Source organism: Bombina bombina, chromosome 6, assembly GCF_027579735.1.
Source record: "Bombina bombina isolate aBomBom1 chromosome 6, aBomBom1.pri, whole genome shotgun sequence".
Classification (NCBI taxonomy): Eukaryota; Metazoa; Chordata; class Amphibia; order Anura; family Bombinatoridae; genus Bombina; species Bombina bombina.
In genome coordinates, this window is record NC_069504.1 from 749,687,857 (window position 1) to 749,712,506 (window position 24,650).

The 24,650-nt window shown below is 39.0% G+C and overlaps 1 protein-coding gene across 1 annotated transcript in view; it reads left to right on the forward strand.

Moving 5' to 3' along the window:
• The first annotated feature begins 923 nt into the window (after positions 1–923).
• RAVER1 (ribonucleoprotein, PTB binding 1) overlaps positions 924–24,650 on the forward strand; it is an 89,526-nt gene continuing 65,799 nt past the window's right edge. Inside the window, 11 exon segments of the mRNA XM_053719414.1 lie at positions 924–959; positions 1,081–1,309; positions 4,563–4,625; positions 8,351–8,440; positions 8,443–8,813; positions 20,824–21,015; positions 21,352–21,363; positions 21,365–21,482; positions 22,440–22,534; positions 22,708–22,819; positions 22,955–23,109. Coding sequence (XP_053575389.1) covers positions 924–959; positions 1,081–1,309; positions 4,563–4,625; positions 8,351–8,440; positions 8,443–8,813; positions 20,824–21,015; positions 21,352–21,363; positions 21,365–21,482; positions 22,440–22,534; positions 22,708–22,819; positions 22,955–23,109 — 1,473 coding nt within the window.

The window sequence follows — 24,650 nt, forward strand, 5'->3', positions numbered from 1 at the left end:
TGAGGTAAAATATCTTCATTTTTTACATAGAGATGCTCAAGGTGATATTTTCCTGTCAGCTTTTTACAGTTTACTGCAATCAGTTTCAAGTGATTTAGCATAAGAGTATTATGTCCCTTTAAGGGTTCTATAATGCCCCAGCAACTAAAGGCATCCTTAAAGAAACCCTTTTCCGGATTTAGGCCACATTGGATCATAGTACTTGGAGTTTCAGGGAGATGCACTCCATTTGCTGGCATCAGGAGCCGCTATTACAATCAGGGAGACTTGGGATGTCTGAATTAGTGCACTTGAAAAAAATTAATCCGTTTGCGTGCAGAGTGAGTGTTAGTTTTCCCCCCGCTTTTCCGACTCTATTGAAGTCTATGGGAGAATACATTAACGCTATGTTGTAACTTCGGCTTTTTTGCGTATGTCAGGTTAGCACGAAAGCGATAACGTATTACTTTCAAATGTAAATACGGATAGATGCTATACCAATAGATTATTGCATGGGTGTCAACTTTACCATATTATTGTATACAATAGTATGAGAAATAAAAACGAATAAACAGGATTTTCTAAGAGTTTCCAAGAGATTAAAACCCTAATTTACAGCAAAGTAAAATGCGGTTTATTGGTATTATACTATTATTATAATATTGTTGTGGTTTCCTTTTGATAAAATAAACTATAGTATAATATATATATATATATATATATATATATATATATATATATATATATATATATATATATATATGTCATGGATACAAGTAGCATAAAATCATATAAGACAAAATAAGAACAAATACAACAAAGTCGCATATTCTCTCGTTGTAACTGTTCTATTTGTAATATATAGACAGCGTCTGCGTTCTGAAATTACTTGATATCAAACAACCCAATCCCCGTGTTCCATTTCGACCCAGCCTTCGATCACTATGGTGACGGCAACGAAGGAGGAGCAAGCGTCCAAAGTAACCAATCGTACCGCTACTCTGATGCCGGTTTAAAATCGACCAATCACTACACAACGTCGATGTTGTCCCCAGGTAGACGAAGCCCCCTTTGCAAGATGGCAGCTTCCATGTCCGTTAGAGCGAGAGGAATTGGGGACCTGCTTCTGCTGATGTCAGCAGGTGCTGGCTAGGACTGGAAAATGAAGGTGAAACAGGATGGTTGGATGAAACTAAGGAGGTGGAAGAAGAGGATTCTCATTTGGACTTGCAGGAGATTCGCAACCGTGTGGAGAGAATGAGGCGAGAAGTGCGAAACAGAAGAAAGATCCTTATAAAAAGTCTCCCTTTGGACATCACTAACCAGGCAAGTATAACCTATCACTGCGTGTAAGTTACCCGATGTGTGCGGTGGGAGCGAAGTTCTGCTTGTTGTTGTAACTTTACTAAGCAGTAAGACACAAATACATCCAACCAGTGACAAGAGCCAGACACGTGTGTATAAATGTGTTATTTATAGTAAACACGCTAGATACATCGAAAAATCTATTTCTTCTAGCGTTTTACGTTCGACTTCAAACTTTTCTGCAAGTATCTCTGTACGCAAACTTCGTTTACTTTCCTCATTAGTCATCTCCTGCTTTGACACACGCTTGAAAAATATTAGATATTCAAATATCTACATGTATGACTGTGTGTGTATGTATATATATATATATATATATATATATATATAATATATATATATATATATATTAAAATCTATATCCATGAAGCGCATTTTCATTGAGTGAATGTATATTTAGGGGTGTGTGCATGTTGCGTAATGAAGAAAAAACTATATAGTAAATACAGTATATAAAGCTCTTATGTATGCATTACATTGAAAGCTTCCAAAATTATTTCTGTAAAATAGAAATATATATATGTATCTAAAAATTTTTTTTTATACACAAACTAACATTTTCATATTTGTAACAGTCAATGTAAATGTGCGCTGATATTACAAGTTGGGTGCAATGATTGCACAGAAGCATTGTGCTCACTAGCGATGGGCAGCTATTTTAAGAATATCAAAACATTTAAAAAAAATAAATATATATATATATACACACACTTATGAATCCGCTCTCCTGGGTTAACCACCCGAGCTTACACTCAAAGCATATACAGAAAAAGAAAGTGAAGTTTTAGGAATTTTCAAACGTGCCAAGTTTAATTGACATTTCCGGGATGTATCTATCTCCCCTTCTTCAGAACAAATAAATGATGTGAAACAAAGGCAAAAAATAAACGGTGATTACCTCAAACATTGCAAACGCTAAGAAAATCGCTGAAGTGGTATACCGAACCTCTTCCGATCCGGCATTACATACATTGGAAACTCGCATAATATGTAACACATCAACATCTCAAGCAAAAATGCTATGTACATAGCAGTTATAAACCTGTGTTTTAGGTGCCATGTCAACGCTTGTTGTTAGATTCCGGTCTGAGTATCCTTAAAGTGAATGTAAATTTTGATGCTGAAGTGCCCGTTTTTTAAAAATTCGATTTAAAACGGGCACTTTAATTCATCAAATTTACATTTCACTCCTGTTGTGAAAAAAAAACATACCTTTTAAACTTGACAGCTGCTCCAGCTTCCTCCAGTCATCGCAAGCCATTTCTGATGTCAGAAATGATGGATGGGTCATCCTCCAATCACGGCTTCCCCCCAGGGGAATCAGTGTCTGATTCAATGCCGTGATTGGAGGAAGCCGGGTTCCTCATTTTAGACCCAGGAAGAGGCTTTGAGACGGGTGGAGGAAGCTGGAGCTGCTGTCAAGAGTAAAAGGTGTTGTTTTTTTTTTTTTTTTTTTTTTTTTTTTTTTTTTTTTTCACAGCAGGAGTGAAATGTAAATTTTTATGAATTAAAGTGCCCCTGTTTTTAATCAAATTTTTAAAAACCGGGCACTTTAGGATCAAAGTTTACATTTACTTTAACATACCCGGAAGTGACATAATTTTTCAACCGGAAGTTGGGCATTGTAGTCTGTAAGTTGTGGATAGCAACTTCCGGGTTCTGGAACCGGCTATCCACAAGGTAATCACTGTTTGTTATATTTTTTGCCTTATTTAAGAGGGTGGTTCACATAATTTTTTTTTCTGAAGGGGAGATACATCCCCAAAACATCAATTAAACTTGGCACGTTTGAAAAATCCTGAGACTTCACTGTTTATGTGTGTGTTTTATTTATATATATATATATATATATATATATATATATATTCTCTGTGCCCCCCCCCCCCCAAACACCCGCCAATTTTAGCCCCTAATAACTGCCTTATGCAGTTACTAAAAAACATGCTAATATTTTTATTTTTTAGTAAAGATTAATACACTGAAATTTGGGGGACATTTAGAAAATTAACCAGAGGTCTGACCTCTGGTTAAGTTTCTGAGCGCTAATTGCTACCTTGAGCTTGCAATAGCCAGCCACTTGTAATGGCTGGTTATTTATTGCGCGCTTTTAATCTGGTGTTTTTGGCAGTTTGCGGGTGCGCAATAAATTAGTGCTCCACTTGTAATCCAAGCTACCCAGGTGCTGAACCAAAAATGGGCCGGCCCCTAAGCTTAAATTCTTGCTCTTTCAAATAAAAATACCAAGAGAATGAAGAGAAATTGAATTGGAAAGCTGCTCAAAGGAATGGTAAATCGTAGTGTTTGTGAAATGCTAGGATTTAACATTGGAACAAATTAAGGGGACTTTCAGTCATGATGCATAAAATAATTCATGCTGAAAGTTCCTTTGTTTTGAAGCATTTGCTGAGTTGCTCAGCTGTTTTGCTGAGAGGTGACGTTTAAACCTCTTAGCCAAAAACCGTGTGGGCTGTCCGGCTTGGCGCCAGTTGGTGCGCATGGCTATTTGTTCCAATGGTAAATCCCAGCGTTTCACAAACGCTAGGATTTACAATACCTTTTTTAAAATTGCATGCTCTACCTGAATCATGAAAGTTTTTTTAATTTTGACTAGACTATCGCTTTTAATTTTGTATTTTAATGTCCCTTAAGCTGTGCAATCAATAGTATGCACAGACTAATTTATATGTGAATTAACTTTTTATTTTAGACATCGCAAATGTTACATTTTTAAATTGAATACAGAAGATTAATGTAGTACGATTCAGTTTTGATCTGAATAGTAGCATCACGGTGCTTACACAGGCCAGGCCTCGGCAGCATTATTTCTACTTGATGCACTGACAGCTGTTCGCTGCTGCCCCTTTTGTGTAAAGTTCTTTCAGTCCTATGATTAACATTTGTCCCTTTCAGTGCTCCCCTGACAATTGGATCCTGCGGGAATTTAACCCCAATGACCTATAATCACCTGATGACCAATTTCACAATGCCCCACACCCTGATGATCCTCCGTTTTAAAATACATGGCAGATCAGTACTTAAAAACAATCTCTTGGTTAAAAATACAAAACCATTCTAACAGTATTGACCTTTAGTCTGCTGCATGGTAGATGTTTCTTGTCATTCAAGGCCATTCATTATATATATTTTTTTTAAAAGCTTGTTGAATTGTGGGTTGGTACAAAGAACTTATCCTCATTTTATTCTGCTTTCACAGGAAGTACATAATCTTTTGGCTGAATATGAACTGAAATACTGTTTTGTGGACAAATACAAAGGAACTGGTGAGTGGTGTGTAAGCGTGCACATAAACATAAAGCAATACATTTTATGTCATGGTGATGTCTGTTAGTGATAGACATGAATACAGAATATTCCCAATTTTTCTGCCTTCTGCACGTCCCATCAGGGTCCATTTGCTGGTTGATTAAAGAGTAATATTGTAATAAGGACATACAAGTGCAATACGAAAATGCTGATAAAACTGTTTAAAAGGTATATGATTCAGACAGAGCATATTTAAAAAAAATTAAAAAAAAAATTGCTTAGTTCCCATGGGTATTCTATGCTAAAGAGCTACCTAGGTAGTCATCTGGATCACAACATGGCAGGAAATAGTGCTGCCCTCTATTGCTCTTGCAAATGGATATTATTCTTGCAAAACTGCTGCCAAATAGTGCTCCAGAAATGGGCAGGCTCCTAAGCATATGTCCCCGCTTTTCAACATAAGATACCAAGAGAACAAATAATATAAGTTAATTAGAAAGTTGTTTAAAATTGCATGCGAAATATGCTCCAAAGCAGAAACTCAGCCAGTGAGCCAGTAATGAAAGGGCATACACGTGAAGCTGCCTATGGCCAGCTATGTTGAGCTTTAGAGCAGAAGTGCTTGCTATTCTTGAGCTGGCTTTAACTATGTGTTTAACCCAATGCTCTAAACTAAGCATTTTCTTATTACATATTTGTCCCCTTTTTAAAGTATTAAACATTTCCTCTTTGGTTCAGGTAAAATGCATTAGATGACTTTGTTGTAGCCACCAGGCCTAAAATGGCTATTTAACAGTAAATACATGCTAGAAATGATATATTTAAAGCAAACATTAGCCTGAGTATAATACTCCCAATGCATTCTTTTAAATTATTTCTTCAATATTTAAACTAAGTGTAAAATTTTAGTTTCTATAAAGGAGCACCATAATGTTGGAACTTAGGTTTACCTTCTCTAATCTCTTAGGCTGAGAACAATTGGGGATAGATATAAAACAAGCACTGAACTATGCAAGCAAAGGCTGTGGAATATAACTCTTAAAGTGTTGGTAAACTTGATCATTCTGCCCAATAGCTCTTTAAATATCTTTAAAATTAAACCTTACTTCCATTCAATATATATTATTTATTATCACAGATGTTTTGGTTCATATTCAAAGGACTTCCGTGCCTTTTTAGGCGCAAAACATCCTAGACAAAATGTCCCTTGGATTTAATGCGTATGTGCTTGTTTTTTACCTGATCCTTGACTCTGTGGACGTTCAATCTGGGTGTGGCAGATGCCAGGAGAATGCTACGTACTAGAATGCATAGTGCCTACTGTTTTTGTGATGGAGGGATAGTGGTCTGGTGCTGTATTTCAGGGTTTGGGCTATGGTACCCTCGTTTCCAGTCAAGGGTCATCTTAATGATACAGGATACAAAGATATTTTAGACAATTTAGTGCTTCCAAACTTTGTACACAGGGGCAGCCATGCAAGGTACAGGCCTTCCCCCAACTGTTGCAACAACATTGAGGTCCATGAAAACGTGGTTTGGTGTGAGGGCCTAAACAGAGCCCTGACGTCGGCCTCCTTAAAACACTTTTGGGATGACTTGGATTGCCACTTTCAAGCCAGAGCTTCTCATCCAGCATAAGTGTCTGACCTCACAAATGCTCCTTGGCTGAATGGCACAAATTCCCACCCACACCACCAAATCTGTAAGCCTTCACAGAAGAGTTGTTGCTGTTATAGCCGCCAAGGGTTGGGGGACAACTCAATATTCATTCCTATGGTTTTGGAATAGGATGCCCAACAAGCTCATATATGTGTGATGGTCAGGTTTCCACATATTTTTGGCCATATATTGTGGATGGCCAACTGTTGACCTGAGGGCTAAATCTGGCCCTTAGCACTAGTTTTTGCGGCCCTTCAGAAAAAGCAGAACTAGCAATGTCATAGTTCTTGTGGCCCAGATCTGTACTTTTGGGTGACTACAACTCAGAAGAGCCCTCTAGAGGGAAGAACTGCAGACAAAAAGTATATTTGCTTAATAGCCATACATTTTAAAGATGGGCCTTAAGTCTTCTTAAATATTTATCTGCAGCTCCTGTGTGCTAGGAAATTGGCCATCATTGATAGATAAATATTTGTGGCAATGATACCTTGCTTTCCTCTATTAATATTTTATATATTGTCCAAATCTCCTACATCACAATGGCCATTTTGTTTTGCATTATAGTGCTTTATTAAAGGGATATGAAACCCACATTTCTCTTCTTCCCCCCCCCCCCAAGATTCAGCTAGAGCATGCAATTTTAAACAACTTTCTAATTTACTTCATTTTTCTTCAATCTTTTGTTGAAAAGCAGGGACCTATGTTTAGTACTATATGGCAGCAGGTTTGCAAGAGCACTTTATGGCAGCACTACTTCCGGCCATGTAGTGCCCCAGACACTTCCTAGGTGTACATGGGAACTTAGTACATTTTGATAATAGATATGGGGGGGTGGGATCAAAATGGTATGCTCTGTCTGAATAACTAAAGAAAAATGTTGGTTTTGTATCTCTTTAAGCACTACAATGCAAAAGTAAAAATAAAGGCTGATGGAACACATTTGGTGCCTGTATGTAGGTTTTTAATGTTTGCTGTCCATGTAAAATTGAATGATCCTCCCCTGGGTTTAGTACACTAAAAATGTTTGCAATATTCCAAATATATAATGCAACAAAGTGTTCCATCAGGAATTTAACTACAACCTTAAAGAACCAGTACACTCATACTAGGTAGCTTACATATTAGCAACATAAATATAAAAAATATAACATACAGTGATACATATAAATTATTGTAGAAGTGAAACTTTATTTTTTTACCTGTTTTCTTTATTTCCAGGAAGTTGCCCTCGACGATCCTGGAAAACCAGGATAAAAGGGCTAGGCAACAGTGCCATGTTTGGTCAAGGGGTGGCCTATCACAATGGCTGAACGTATGATCTATGTGAATAATTTTCAAATGCGCATGCGCAATATGCGTCACAAGCGTGTCCCACCAGTCATTGAGCGTGCAATGCCGTGGGCATACTCCCGGTCTTAGTTGTCAACAACTGTCAGAGCTCTTGCAAGTTGCCCAAGGCAAGTATGAGCCGAGCAATTGCCATCCATAGTGCAACATCTTTTGCACTGCAAATACACACCTCACAGGCACCTGTCATCAGTGAGCGTGCGATATATACAAAAAACAAACCAATAAATTAAATATTTAGTACCTGCAAATCTGACTTTCAGCAGAACTCAGAGAATATAACTATTTTCCGGATAAGGATGCGTAGAGCTGTACGTTCCTTCCTTATCCCTGAGCTCAACATTCCTATTCTAACAGAGCAATAGCTAAAGCGCCTGGCAGATCTGGACACTCACGGTTACTGTACATTTTAGAGAGTGAGGGGCGTTGTGCCAAAAGTTGCAGTGAATGCATGGCACAACTAGAATACTCAGGGACTAAATCGGAACATGCTCAGAGTAGTTTTGCGCCTAGTGTATACATCAGATATGAAATTGTTTGTCATTACATGTGATATATAAATATTATATATAATATACTCATTTGACAAAACAAAGCTGCAGTTTTCATTGCAAAGTTATTCTTATAAATGACGGTTCATAATAATATAGTTTAGTGTAATGTCCCTTTTTAAATGTTTGTTTACATTATTAGGTCCATCTAGACTTCTTTCTAAACAAATGTCTTCCTTCTGCAGCCTATGTGACACTCCTCAATGGTGAGCAGGCAGAAGATGCAATCCACCGCTTCCATCAAACACGTCTACGTGATCGGGAATTGTCAGTACAACTCAACCAACTGATGCTCTCCTGTGCATTGCTAACCTGCCCCACAGCTACACTCAGCAACAATTTGAGGACCTTGTTCGTCCATTTGGTAACCTAGAGAGGTGCTTCCTTGTTTACAATGAAGTCACTGGTAACCCTAAAGGTTATGGTTTTGTGGAATACATGAAGAAGGACTCTGCATCCAGGGCTAAGTCAGACTTGTTTGGCAGGCAGTTGGGCACCCGTACACTCTATGTCCACTGGTCAGATGTCAGCCAGCTCAGTTATGAGCTTCTTCATTCTCACTGCTTGTGTGTGGAACAGCTAGTGGAGTGTGAAACTGGGGTGTTGAAAGAAGCATTCTCAAAAGTTTGTCAACCATCATTCTGTCAGGTATGAATGCTAATTTAGTAACCACAATTTCTGTAAAATTCTTTGTTCAAACTTTTTTTCTAGGGTAGGTCTTGACAAATTTTGTTAAAAATCTAGGAGCCAACAACTTTTGGCCAACCCTATAAGAGAAATAGTCTATTAAACCCATAAACTTAACCCACATTAAAAGTGCCTACCTAGGTATGCTTTTAATTAAAGGGACAGTCGAGTCCAAAAAAAACTTTCCTGATTCAGGTAGGGCATGTAATTTTAAACTTTCTAATTTACTTTTTATCACCAATTTTGCTTGGTATTCTTAGTTGAAAGCTAAACCTAGGAGGTTCATATGCTAATTTCTTAAACCTTGCCACCTCTAATCTAAATGCATTTTGATAGTTTTTCACCACTAGAGGGCATTAGTTCACGTGTTTCATATAGATAACATTGAGCTCATGCTTGTGAATTTACCAGAGACAGCTCTGATTGGCTAAAATGCAAGTCTGTCAATAGAACTGAAATAAGGGGGAAGTCTGCTGAGGCTTAGATACATGGTTATTACAGAGGTAAAACATGTATAATTAGTACTGTGTTGGTTATGCAAAACTGGGTAGTTGGTAATTAAGGGATTATCTATCTGTTAAAACAAAAAAAATTCTGGTGTTGACTGTCCCTTTAAGATACCAAGAAAACAAAGCCAATTACATAAATTAGAAAGTTGTTTAATATTACATGCTCTATAAATCATGAGATTGACTTTACAGTCTCTTTAAGGGGATGAGTATTGGATAACGACTGTACTGTGGGGGTATATTTCACACTTTCCACCAGGGAAAAAAATAAAATTTAAGGTTATTTTTTAACTACATCATGCGGACCTAAGGTAGCCAGCAACCCATGTCTTGTTTTGTCATAGGCTGATCTAGACAGACATCCAGGGGAACTCAGCGATGAGGTCAATATGGTGAAGTTTGACCTGGACTTAGGATTTTGATTGTTAAGTTCCAGGTTGGTTTAAAGGATTTTAAACCTTCCAAGGCAAAAACATTTATGCAAATAAAAATCTAATGTATCACTTTTCTCTTGTAAGGTGTATCCAGTCCACGGATCATCCATTACTTGTGGGATATTCTCCTTCCCAACAGGAAGTTGCAAGAGGATCACCCACAGCAGAGCTGCTATATAGCTCCTTCCCTAACTGCCATATCCAGTCATTCTCTTGCAACTCTCAACAAGCATGGAGGTAGTAAGAGGAAAGTGGAGAAATGTAGCTGTTATTTTGCTTCAATCAAAAGTTTATTATTTTTAAATGGTACCGGAGTTGTACTATTTTGTTCCAGGCAGAAAAATAGAAGAATCTGCTTGTGATTTCTATGATCTTAGCAGGTTGTAACTAAGATCCATTGCTGTTCTCACAAATGACTGAAGAGAGAGGTAACTTCAGCGGGGGAATGGGAGGTATGTGCAGTCAAAATTATTTTCTAGAAGATGTGAATGCTAGAAAAATGCTGCTGATACCAAATTTATGTAAGGTAAGCCTGAATACAGTGATTTAATAGCGACTGGTATCATGCTTACTTTCTGAGGTAATACTCTTTTATATTTACAATATAAAACGTTTGCTGGCATGTTTAAATGTTTTTATATATACTTTAGTGATAAAACTTTATTGGGGCCTAGTTTTTTCCACATGGCTGGCTTAAATTTGCCTAGAAACAGTTTCCTTAGGCTTTCCACTGTGTTACTATGAGTGGGAGGGGCCTAATTTAGCTCTTTTTTGCGCAGTAACTTTTACAGACTGGGGCATCCAGCTTCCTCCAGGAGTCCCCTGAATGCTATAGGACATCTCTAAAGGGCTCAAAGGCTTTCCAAAATCGTTTGTTGGGGAAGGTAGGCCCACAGCAAGGCTGTGGCAGTTTAGTGTGTCTGTTAAAAAACGTTTATAGTTTTTTTTTTATCCATTTTTTGAACTAAGGGGTTAATCATCCATTTGCAAGTGGGTGCGATGCTCTGTTAGCTTATTATACACACTGTAAAAATTTTGTTTGATTTACTGCCTTTTTTTCACTGTTTTTCAAATTCTGACAATTTGTTTCTCTTAAAGGCACAGTACCGTTTATTATATTTGCTTAACTTGATTTAAAGTGTTTTCCAAGCTTGCTAGTCTGTACAAACATGTCTGACATAGAGGAAACTCCTTGTTCATTATGTTTAAAAGCCATGGTGGAACCCCCTCTTAGAATGTGTACCAAATGTACTAATTTCACTTTAAGCAATAAAGATCATATTCTGTCTTTAAAAAATTTATCACCAGAGGAATCTGACGAGGGGGAAGTTATGCCGACTAACTCTCCCCACATGTCAGATCCTTTGACTCCCGCTCAAGGGACTCGCGCTCAAATGGCGCCAAATACATCTAGGGTACCCATAGCGTTTACTTTACAAGACATGGCGGCAGTCATGGATAATACACTGTCAGCGGTATTAGCCAAACTACCTGAATTTAGAGGAAAGCGAGATAGCTCTGGAGTTAGACGAAATACAGAGCATACTGACGCTTTAAGAGCTATGTCTGATACTGCCTCACAATATGCAGAAGCTGAAGGAGAGCTTCTTTCTGTGGGTGATGTTTCTGACTCAGGGAAGATGATGCAACCTGATTCTGATATCTCTACATTTAAATTTAAGCTTGAACACCTCCGCGTGTTACTTAGGGAGGTTTTGGCTGCTCTGAATGACTGTGATACAATTGCAGTGCCAGAGAAATTGTGTAGACTGGATAAATACTATGCAGTGCCGGTGTGTACTGATGTTTTTCCAATACCTAAAAGGTTTACAGAAATTATTACTAAGGAATGGGATAGACCTGGTGTGCCGTTCTCTCCCCCCCTCCTATTTTTAGAAAAATGTTTCCAATAGTCGCCACCACACGGGACTTATGGCAGACAGTTCCTAAGGTGGAGGGAGCAGTTTCTACCCTAGCAAAGCGTACTACTATCCCTGTCGAGGACAGTTGTGCTTTCTTAGATCCAATGGATAAAAAATTAGAGGGTTACCTTAAGAAAATGTTTATTCAACAAGGTTTTATCCTACAGCCCCTTGCATGCATTGCTCCTGTCACTGCTGCTGCGGCGTTCTGGTTTGAGTCTCTGGAAGAGGCTTTACAGGTAGCGACTCCATTGGATGACATACTTGGCAAGCTTAGAGCACTTAAGCTAGCCAATTCTTTTGTTTCTGATGCCATTGTTCATTTGACTAAACGAACGGCTAAGAATTCTGGTTTTGCTATCTAAATCATGGTCAACTGACGTTACTTCAAAGTCTAAGCTGCTTAACATTGCCTTCAAGGGGCAGACCCTATTCGGGCCTGGTTTGAAGGAGATTATTGCTGATATCACTGGAGGAAAAGGTCATGCCCTTCCTCAGGATAGGTCCAAATCAAGGGCCAAACAGTCTAATTTTCGTGCCTTTCGAAACTTCAAGGCAAGTGCGGCATCAACTTCCTCTAATGCAAAACAAGAGGGAACTTTTGCTCAGTCCAAGACGGTTTGGAGACCTAATCAGACCTGGAACAAAGGTAAGCAGGCCAAAAAGACAGCATGAAGGAACGGCCCCCTATCCGGTAACGGATCTAGTAGGGGGCAGACTTTCTCTCTTCGCTCAGGCGTGGGCAAGAGATTTCCAGGATCCCTGGGCGTTGGAAATTATATCCCAGGGATATCTTCTGGACTTCAAGGCTTCTCCCCCAAAAGGGAGATTTCACCTTTCACAATTATCTGCAAACCAGATAAAGAGAGGCATTGTTACACTGTGTACAAGACCTCCTAGTTATGGGAGTGATCCATCCAGTCCCAAAGGAGGAACAGGGACAGGGATTTTACTCAAATCCATTTGTGGTTCCCAAAAAAGAGGGAACCTTCAGACCAATTTTGGATCTAAAGATCTTAAACAAATTCCTCAGAGTTCCATCTTTCAAGATTGAGACTATTCGTACCATCCTACCTATGATCCAGGAGGGTCAATACATGACTACAGTGGATCTAAAGGATGCTTATTTTCACATTCCGATACACAAAGATCATCATTGGGTTTCTCAGGTTTGCCTTCCTAGACAGGCATTACCAGTTTGTAGCTCTTCCCTTTGGGTTAGCTACAGCCCCAAGAATTTTTACGAAGGTTCTGGGGGTCGCTTCTGGCGGTCCTAAGGCCGCGGGGCATAGCAGTGGCCCCTTATTTAGACGACATCCTTATTCAGGCGTCAAACTTCCAAATTGCCAAGTCTCATACGGACATAGTGTTGGCATTTCTGAGGTCGCATGGGTGGAAGGTGAACGAGAAAAAGAGTTCTCTATCCCCACTCACAAGAGTTTCCTTCCTAGGGACTCTGATAGATTCTGTAGAAATGAAAATTTACCTGACGGAGTCCAGGTTATCAAAACTTCTAAATTCCTGCCGTGTTCTTTATTCCATTCCTCGCCCTTCGGTGGCTCAGTGCATGGAAGTAATCGCCTAATGGTAGCGGCAATGGACATAGTGCCGTTTGCACGCCTACATCTCAGACCGCTGCAACTCTGCATGCTCAGTCAGTGGAATGGGGACTACACAGATTTGTCCCCTCTACTAAATCTGGATCAAGAGACCAGGGATTCTCTTCTCTGGTGGCTATCTCGGGTCCATCTGTCCAAAGGTATGACCTTTCACAGGCCAGATTGGACAATTGTAACGACAGATGCCAGCCTTCTAGGTTGGGATGCAGTCTGGAACTTCCTGAAGGCTCAGGGATCGCGGACTCAGGAGGAGTCACTCCTTCCAATAAATATTCTGGAACTGAGAGTGATAATTCAATGCTCTTCAGGCTTGGCCTCAGCTAGCGACAATGAGGTTCATCAGATTTCAGTCGGACAACATCACGACTGTGGCTTACATCAACCATCAAGGGGGGAACCAGGAGTTCCCTAGCGATGTTAGAAGTCTCAAAGATAATTCGCTGGGCAGAGATTCACTCTTGCCACCTATCAGCTATCCATATCCCGGGTGTAGAGAACTGGGAGGCGGATTTTCTAAGTCGACAGACTTTCATCCGGGGGAGTGGGAACTCCATCCGGAGGTGTTTGCACAATTGATTCATCGTTGGGACAAACCAGAACTGGATCTCATGGCGTCTTGCCAGAACGCCAAGCTTCCTTGTTACGGGTCAGGGATCCCAAGGCGACGCTGATAGATGCTCTAGCAGCGCCCTGGTATTTCAACCTGGCTTATGTGTTTCCTCTGCTCCCTCGTCTGATTGCCAAGATCAAGCAGGAGAGAGCATCAGTGATCTTGATAGAGCCTGCGTGGCCACGCAGGACCTGGTATGCAGATCTGGTGGACATGTCATCCTTTCCACCTGGAATCTGCCGTTAAGACAAGACCTTCTACTACAAGGTCCTTTCAATCATCCAAATCTATTTCTCTGAGAATGACTGCCTGGAGTTTGAACGCTTGATGTTATCAAAGCATGGCTTCTCCGAGTCAGTCATTGATACCTTAATACAGGCACGAAAGCCTGTCACCAGGAAAATTTACCAAAAGATATGGCGTAAATATCTTATTGGTGTGAATCCAAGGGTTACTCATGGAGTAAGGTCAGGATTCCCAGGATATTATCCTTTCTCCAAGAAGGATTGGAAAAAGGATTGTCAGCTAGTTTCTTAAAGGGACAGATTTCTGCTCTGTCCTTTTGCACAAGCGTCTGGCGGATGTTCCAGACGTTCAGGCATTTTGTCAGGCTTTAGTTGGAATCAAGCCTGTGTTTAAACCTGTTGCTCCGCCATGGAGCTTAAATCTGGTTCTTAAGGTTCTTCAAGGAGTTCCGTTTGAACCTCTTCATTCCATAGATATCAAACTTTTATCTTGGAAAGTTCTTTTTTTGGTAGCTATTTCCTCGGCTCGTAGAGTTTCCGAGTTATCTGCCATACAATGTGATTCTCCTTATCTGATCTTCCATGCAGACAAGGTAGTTCTGCGTACCAAACCTGGGTTTTTACCTAAGGTGGTATCTAATAAGAATATCAATCAAGAGATTGTTGTTCCGTCTTTGTGTCCTAATCCTTCTTCAAAGAAGGAACGTCTATTACACAATCTGGACGTGGTTCGTGCTTTAAAGTTTTACTTACAAGCTACTAAAGATTTTCGTCAAACCTCTTTGTTGTCTACTCTGGACAGAGGAGAGGTCAAAAGGCTTCGGCAACCTCTTTCTTTTTGGCTAAGAAGCATAATCCGCTTAGCCTATGAGACTGCTGGCCAGCAGCAACCTGAAAGGATTACAGCTCATTCTATTAGAGCTGTGGCTTCCACATGGGCCTTCTGTTGAACAGATTTGCAAGGCGGCGACTTGGTCTTCGCTTCATACTTTTTCAAAATTCCACAAATTTGATACTTTTGCTTCTTCTGAGGCTATTTTTGGGAGACAGGTTCTACAGGCAGTGGTTCCTTCCATTTAAGCCTGCCTTGTCCCTCCCTTCATCCGTGTACTTTAGCTTTGGTATTGGTATCCCACAAGTAATGGATGATCCGTGGACTGGATACACCTTACAAGAGAAAACATAATTTATGCTTACCTAATAAATGTATTTCTCTTGTGGTGTATCCAGTCCACGGGCCGCCCTGTCATTTTTAAGGCAGGTATTTTTTAATTTTAAACTACAGTCACCACTGCACCCTATGGTTTCTCCTTTCTCGGCTTGTTTCGGTCGAATGACTGGATATGGCAGTTAGGGGAGGAGCTATATAGCAGCTCTGCTGTGGGTGATCCTCTTGCAACTTCTTGTTGGGAAGGAGAATATCCCACAAGTAATGGATGATCCGTGGACTGGATACACCACAAGAGAATTAAATTTATCATGTAGGTATAAATTATGTTTTTTTTTTTTTTTTTTAAAAGGGGCAGTAAAGTTATAGGGTCATTATAATAGTGATAAAACACATACAATTACAGGCTCTAATAAAATTTGGTGATCCAATCGGTAGCGCTAGTTGCTTGATCCAGCCTTTCTTTCCACAAAAAAAAAGTGATGGAAGGGACACTGCAATTTGTTATGCAGATTATGCCATGTACTTGCATTGGTTGCAAAGAAGAAAAACATGTTTCATTATAATCTATCTAGATATAAAATGTATAAGATACCTGGCTCCTAGATTTTAACATATTTGTCGAGCACTGTGCTAATTATTGTTAAAGCAGAATTCTTCAGAATTTGTTTACCTTTCTAGTGTAATTGTTAACCACATGCCAAGTGCTATAATTAGCTTAGCAATGGGCAGGAGGCAGGTGGCTTTACACCTATTATTATATTTAATTTTTTTCTTCAAAGTTGTTTGTTCATCAAGGTCACAGTAGACCTTTTTGTGTTTTTTTTTTATTTTATTTTTTATATATTTATATTTGAAAATGAAGTTTAAATAAGTAGTGGTGCAACTACTATAATGGCAACATATGAACACAGAATAATAATATACATTACATATAGATGAACTAGGACGCGTATGTGTCAATACCTGGTTCCGCTTCAATAACTAGGCAGCGTCCAATACAATCAAGATTGCATTCGGAGGTCCTCCAGAGTTAGTACTAATATTTGCTTAAGTCCACATATTATTATGCTTCATAATAAACAATAAATAACTGTAGATTGCACTTAAATGAATACTCTACAACTTATCCATAGGTAGTTGACTATTAAAATATTACAACATAATAACCTCATTAGATTAAACAGGTAAGTAAACTCATAACTTCAAGAAATCAATTACAACATTTAAGGGCAAGTATTTTGAGCGGGCTATATTCAATTCTATGGTTTTTTAATTCTGGTTTCCATGAGGAAACTCTCTCAAGGGAGCAGTTCCAGGCGTGGTAAGGTGTTGGGGGGGGGAAGAGGGAAATGAGACGGGAAATGTAGGAGGGGCAGCGTTAGGGGTGTAAAATTCTCATCTGGGGAGGGGCAGAAGAAAAAATAAAGTTTAGATCTTATCAGACTTATTGAAGGTTTCTCTATAGTGGAACCAGGGTTCCCAAATATCCCAGAACAAGTCCTCCTCCTTACCGGGTTTGTGTGGTGTGTGTGTGTTTTTTTTTTTTTTTTTTTTTTTTTTTTTGGTAGGGGGGGTGGGCTTGAGAGATCCTCAGTCAGAAAATCGACCAAAGACATTTAATATCTAGGCATTTTGCATACCCACCACCAATCTGTGCCTAAGCTGTGTTCACACTGGATACATGCATCTGGTGTCAATTCTCTTTTGAAATTCAGTATCCTGAGACTGACTGTACAATTCATCATTTTATGATTATGTCCATTTAAAGGGACCAAAATGTATGGGAAACGCACGTCGGGGGGACAAGCTGGAGAGTGTAGTCTTTTTAATTTGCCGATCATGGCTAAATATTTACCTAATGCTACTTCAAAGGGGGAGCCGATCATAGCTAATATTTACCTAACTTTTTGGTGGGATTGAAGTGGGGAGGAAGGTTCCTTCTCTATGGCGTAATTTGCACAGTTAATGCTAATTAAAAATTGCAGCTCCCGGATTGTAGGAGTTTAGTATATTTTGAATCTTGCAAATCGCTGTGTTTAATATATCGCATCCCCCTCTTATTGAAAATATGATCATAGGCTGTGAAACATTGCTATGATTGAGTGTTATAATTTTTACCTTAAGTGTATGTTACTGCATGATTAACTCCATAAATATTTGTGTATGAATATTAGAGTTCAAACTTAACAAAAGAAAATTATTGTTTAAATTTAAGGTGGTGATATTTTAAATTAGAAAAAAATACAAGTTCAGCACACTTTCTTTTGTATGTCTATGTACAATTATTTTATAATTTCAAAATGACCTGCAGAAACAAATTAACTAATAAAATGTAATCGCAGAAAGTCAAAAAGTTTGCCTCGGGTCGGAAACCCACAACATAATGAAGATTTAAAAAAGAACAAAAATGGCTGTCTAAAGTTTCACTTGCAGTACTATCCTTTCTTTTAACCCCTTAAGGACAAGGCCATTTTTCAATTTCTTTCCCCGAAGGACCAGGGCTATTTTTAAATTTCTGCGGTGTTTGTGTTTAGCTGTAATGTTCCTCTTACTCATTTACTGTACCCACACATTATATACCGTTTATCTCGCCATTAAATGGACTTTCTAAAGATACCATTATTTTCATCATATCATTTACTATAAAAAATTTTTTATAAAATATGAGGGAAAAAATTGAAAAAAACACACTTTTTCTAACTTTGACCCCCACAATCTGTTACACATCTACAACCACCAAAAAAAACACCCATGGTAAATAGTTTCTAAATTTTGTCCTGAGTTTAGAAATACCCAATGTTTACACGTTCTTTACTTTTTTTTGCAAGTTATAGGGTAATAAATACAAGTAGCACTTTGCTATTTCCAAACCACTTTTTTTTTTTTTCAAAATTAGCGCTAGTTACATTGGAACCCTGATATCTGTCAGGAATCCCTGAATATCCATTGACGTGTGTGTATATATTTTTTAGAAGACATCCCAAAGTATTGATGTAGGCCCATTTTGGTATATTTCATGCCACCATTTCACCGTCAAATGCGATCAAATAAAAAAAAATTGTTCACTTTTTCCCAAATATTTTCACAAACTTTAGGTTTCTCACTGAAATTATTTACAAAACAACTTGTGCAATTATGGCTAAATGGTTGTAATTGCTTCTCTGGGATCCCCCTTTGTTCAGAAATAGCAGACCTATATGACTTTGGCGTTGCTTTTTGGTAATTAGAAGGCCGCTAAATGCCACTGCGCATCACACGTGTATTATGCCCAGCAGTGAAGGTGTTAATTAGGGAGCGTCTAGGGTTAAATTTAGCTTTAGTGTAGTAGACAACCCCAAGTATTGATCTAGGCCCATCTTGGTATATTTCATGCTACCATTTCACCACTAAATGCGATCAAATAAAAAAACAAACAAACAAACAAACTGTTTCTCACTGAAATTATTTACAAACAACTTTTGTAAGTATGGCATAAATGATTGTAAATGCTTCTCTGGGATCCCCTTTGTTTAGAAATAGCAGACATATATGGCTTTGGCGTTGCTTTTTGGTAATTTATAAGGCCGCTAAATGCTGCTATGCACCACACATGTATTATGCCCAGCAGTGCAGGGGTTAATTAGGGAGCTTGCAGGGTTAATTTTAGCTTTAGCGTAGAGATCAGCCTCCCACCTAACACATCACACCCCCAGGATCCCTCCCAAACAGCTCTCTTCCCTCCCCTATCCCAAAATTGTCCCCTACCATCTTAAGTACAGGCAGAAAGTCTACCAGTACTAAAATAAAAGGTATATTTAAACAAAGAATAATTGTATAGCATATTTACATATGCTGCTGTGTAGGATCCCTCTACCTTACTGGGGGCCATACCCTTTTTTTTTTTTTTTTTTTTTTTTCTTCCCTGTAGTGTAGCTTCCCCTCCCAGATCCCTTTACCATTATAATTTTCTGCTGTTTCCCCCCCTTTCTCCCACTTATCAATCCACATTTTTCTGTAGTATAGCGGTTCACGCCCCCGATCCCGCCCCCCTCTCGCTTCAGTCTTCCATCGATACCCGCCTCCCACATTGGCTCCCACCCACCGATTGCGGCCATCGATGCTGGTGCAGAGAGGGCCACAGAGTGGCGCTCTGCATCGGATGGGGGAAAAATGTTGTTGCAGGATGCCTCGATATCAAGACATCACTGCAATAACCGTAAAGTGTCTGAAAGCGATCAAGATCGCTTCCAGCCGCTTTAATCCCCAACGTCGTACAGGGTACGTCGCTGATCTTTAAAGACCAGGTTGTGTGCGACGTACCCTGTACGACGCATGTCGTTAAAGGGACAGCATACACCAATTTTCATATAACGGCATGTAATTAGATACTACTATAAGGAATAATATACACAGATACTGATCTAAAAAATCCAGTATAAAACCTTTTAGAAACTTACTTAGAAGCTCCAATTTAGCACTATTAAAGTGAATGTAAAGTTTCATGAATTAGTGCCCATTTTTTAAAAATGCTATTAAAAACAGGGGCACTTTCATTCATGAAAGTTTTACATTGCAGCATATTTTTACAATACTTAACTTTCTCTTCAGCAAACAGATCGGCGATCCCCCGTCCGCTTCTCATTCTGTACTTACACAGCAATTTCGAAACAGGCTTCCTCCAGTTACGGCGTGGCCTCACCAGATGGGACGCTCTGGGGTGTACTCCATGATTGGAGGAAGCCGGTTTCGTCATTAGTGACGCAAGTACAGAGCAGCTGCGGGCGTGGGACCGCCCATGTGTCTTTGCTGAAGAGAAAGGTAAGTATTTGTAAAAATACATAAATTAAAGTGCTCCTGTTTTTTAAAAACTGTGCACTAATTCATGAAAACTTACATTCACTTTAAGGTTAGGCCATCCACTGAAATGGGCTGCCCTGCATATGAAAAGACCCTTTACACAAACAGGAGCAAGATGTAGTAGGTAGACAAGTATACTTCTAAAACTTTGTGCTGATTTTCAGACTTTGAACCTAGCCCCAATGTTTTAAAAATAAGCAAATCTATACATTTAAAAAAAACAAACAAAAAAACCCTTTATAGGCTATATACTGTATCGTCTATATAAATGGATCATCTACATAACATTTATGCAAAGAAAAATCTAGTGTACAATGTCCCTTTTAATGCTGTCATGAGCAGTATTGTACTGGCATGAGGTGATCTCTGTATAAAACAGAATTGAGAAGTACAAAAGTTATTGCATTGTGAATCAAATTTGAAATAGTTACCCAGAATCCCTTGCTTCAGTGGAAATTCTAGGGAACTTTTCCACGCAGAAATCATTGTTGTGCTAATAAAATATCGTGAAGTAACTTCTTTAAATATATAAAGTTGCGATTAATTTAGATTTTTGCCTTGGTATTTTTTTTAACATATCTAAGCATGTGAATTTTTTTTTTTTTTTTTAATTTTTCTTCTTAAGCTGGCATATGGACAAGATGGTCAGTTCAAAGGCTTTGCTGTTGTGGAGTACGACTCCAAGGAAGTGACAGAAATTGTCCAGCAGAAGATGAATGGGTCTATTGTGGCAGGGAGCAGAGTGCGGGTATCCTTCTGTGCGCCTGGCCCCCGTGGTAGGAGTATGTTGGCTGCACTTATAGCTGCACAAGCAACTGTAAGTATGAAGAGACCCATCTATTTGTTTAGCGCTTTTTTCCACATCAAAGGTAAATTTCTTTGATCTAACGGTTTGATATTTTTGTAGCTATAGCGCTAAGAGCACAATTCAAACCATTAGATCACAATTAAAATTGACAAATGATAAAGTAAACTCCATCTAAAATATCACTAACATTCCTTATCTGTGTTTTAACACAAGTTTACTATCTAATTCTTTTTTTCATTAAAAGGCAGTCGCTGAAAACTACAGCACTGTTAACATTATTCAGTTGTTTCTTTAGCATTTCATAAACTTAATATTTTTTTATTTTTTTCCCCCTCCCATTAAAAGGCATTAAATCGAGGGAAAGGGGCTACTCCCAGAACCCAATATTCTGCAGATTTTGAGCAGCCTTGGGTCTTCCGCTACACTGCAGCTGCTGCTAAACCCTCTGCTTCATGGGACATCTGGGAACAAACAAGGTAAAGACAAGGAATTTGTACAACCCTTCATATCACTTATTGACTTGTTAATTTGCCGTTTGATTCTTGCTGCTCAAACTGACTCAGCAGCTGTGTTCAGTTCTGGACCAGTAATGCATTGCTGTGCTGCTCTGAGGTTGACTTCATCTTGTCGGATTATAATTTGATTAGTTAGGATTTTCTATTTTAGAGATTTATGAAATCAGCTAGCCATGTACTACTACTCCTTAGTTGTTTTCATTTAAATACTTAAAGTGAAGGTCAATTTTAGATGAATCGGTGTCCAGTTTTTAATAATCCTATTAAAAACAAGGGCACTTTAATTCATCAAAATTGACATTTCACTCGTTTTTCTTCAAATACTTACCTTTTAATCCTGACAGCGGCTGCATCGCTTTCTCCGCCCTCTTTGCGGGTCCAAAATGACGAATCTGGCTTGCTCCAATCACAGCGTTGTCTCGGGCCGTGATTGGAGGAAGCTGGATTTGTCATTTCTGACGTGTGAAGGGGAATCGCTGGAGCAGCTGTGAAGATTAAAAGGTAAGTATTCGAAAACGAGTGAAATGTCAATTTTGATGAATTAAAGTGCCCTTGGTTTTTAATAGGATTATTAAAAACTTGGCACCGATTCATCAGAATTGACCTTCACTTTAAAGGGGCTGTACTACAGTAGAATTGCATACTAAAAAGACCATACAATAACCCTGAAGGTTTTTTTTTTTTTTTTTCCCTTTTCAAATGTCGGTTATTTCCATTTTCCCTGTATCATGTGACAACCATCAGCCAATTCACATGCATATAAGTGTATACCGTAGTAACTGGTGCTTCAAAATGTGCATACAAAGATTGTGCACATTTTGATAATATAAGTAAATTGGAATGTGGTTAACCTTTTTATGATTTATATAGAGAATGCAATTTTCACTGTCCCTTTTTTTTTATCTTTATTTTTCTAAGGAATTCTTGGAGCTGCTCCAAATGTGCCCCTTCTTGCTAACCCTGCACTTTCTGCTGCTCTCCTGCAGCTGGTTCTGCAGAATCAGACAGCACAGGTAGGAGGCATATTTGCAATGTAAGAATTAGACTTGCACTATGTACATTTAAAGCAATACATTCTCTCACTCACTCACTCACTCACTCACTCTCACGTTAGCATCTCTTTCAATATTTAATACAGACTGTTCCAATTGCTATTTCTGAGAACATTTTATTATATTATTTACAGAAACCTGGTATTTTAGGAGATTCTCCTCTTGCTGCTTTATATGGGGCATTGGGCTTATCACCCCAGATTACTCCTCCTCCTGGGAAACAACTTTTGCCTGATCTAGGAATTGGTAAGTTGTGTGTGGGGAGGGGGGGGGGGGGGTGGAACTACAAAAACTATCTAATGGTTTAAAGTAGCAGTTAAAATCTAACATGCTTAAGTGTGAAAGGCAAGTAATCCAGACTCTCTCTCCTTCGTTCTACAGGGGGCTCCCTTGCACCTGTGGGTTTGCCTTCTGACCTTGCAGCTGCAACAGCGCAACTATTCTCAGGACCACTGGGTAGTGAGTGGGACAGCCCACCGCAAACTCCCATTTTGGGCTCAATTTTGAGTGGATTGCAGAAGCCGAGCGAGCAAGGGGTAGGTCACAATCAAATCTACCCCAGAGGGGAAAAACTTCTATTTTTTTTTTTTTTTTTTGTGGTTGGTTGTTTTTAAAGGGTCCTTACTAATAAATACATTTTATAAGCATAGTATTGACACTATCATCATCCTGTCCATGGGTGCTGCTATGTTTGGTACAGGGCTATTATGTCTGCAACTCTCCTTAAGATACGTGCAGTGAAACCTAGGTTCCAAAATGGTGGCACCCATGATTTATAGGGAGGTGTGTGTGAAATGTGTATTACGGTTTGATGTCCCTTTAAAACCTTTGACCCCATCAATACTAGTTAAGATGGGACCCACGTAAGCTATAAATGTTTTGAATCTGTTTAATGGAGAATTAGTTATTGGTAATAAAATTATAAAAAAATATAGTATATTAAATTATAATAAAAAAAAAAATGTAATTCAAATAACTTGTTGCTTTTACATTTAACTTATAAAATAGATTTTAAAATTTGAACTAGTCTTAAATGTGTGTACGTGCACAGCTGATAGCAAAGTATCTATTGCTTGCTAATACAGTACCTACAGCTTTCTGTGAGTAGAGACAAGCCTCCACAGGCATGAAACAAAAGTAGGTTTATTAAAGAGAATGTTATTGTAGTGTTTTAACTGTAAAATGCCTGCAGTTGCGATAGGTGCTGTTGGGAAAATTTAGTTAATGTGTAAAACTAATTTTGTTGGCAAGGTTTGCATTGTTTTGCAGTATGAAACATACCCCTTTTAAAATGCAGTTTATCTTCCTTTTTGAGGTGGTTATGTACAAATCTAAACAAATTCCTTCACAAATGAATTACTCTGCAGTATGGATTTGATTTAAAATCCTGACTTAAATCACTAGTCAGACTGATTTTTAAATCATAAATAAAAAGAGAGAAGCGCTCAACCTGGGAACGAACAATAGCATAATAGCTTGTTCGATGGCTAGTTACCACCCTAGAAGCAGCCTCTTTTTGCTCAATATGTGCCTTTCACAGAGAAGAACTTTCCTGTAGCATATCAGTCTGATCCTGACTTCACAGTACAGTCCAGCCCCGAATTACCAGGCAATCCCTCTCTGAACAAGAGAAACAGCAAAACCCCAGACGTACGTTTCGGCCTATTATGGGCCTCGTCAGTGAGGTGCAGCCATATCCCTCTAGGGATCTTTTGAGCAAAAAGAGGCTGCTTCTAGGGTGGTAACTAGCCATAGAACAAGCTATTATGCTATTGTTCGTTCCCAGGTTGAGCGCTTCTCTCTTTTTATTTATGCAAATTATGACACTTAGGGAAGTCTCCCTAAGTGTGATGCGGGAATCCAGACGTGGACCCGTTGCTCAGTGTGCCTAGAGGGATATGGCTGCACCTCACTGACGAGGCCCACAATAGGCCGAAACGTACGTCTGGGGTTTTGCTGTTTCTCTTGTTTCAGAGAGGGATTGCCTGGTATTTCGGGGCTGGACTGTACTGTTAAGTCAGGATCAGACTGATATGCTACAGGAAAGTTATTCTCTGTGAAAGGCACATATTGAGCA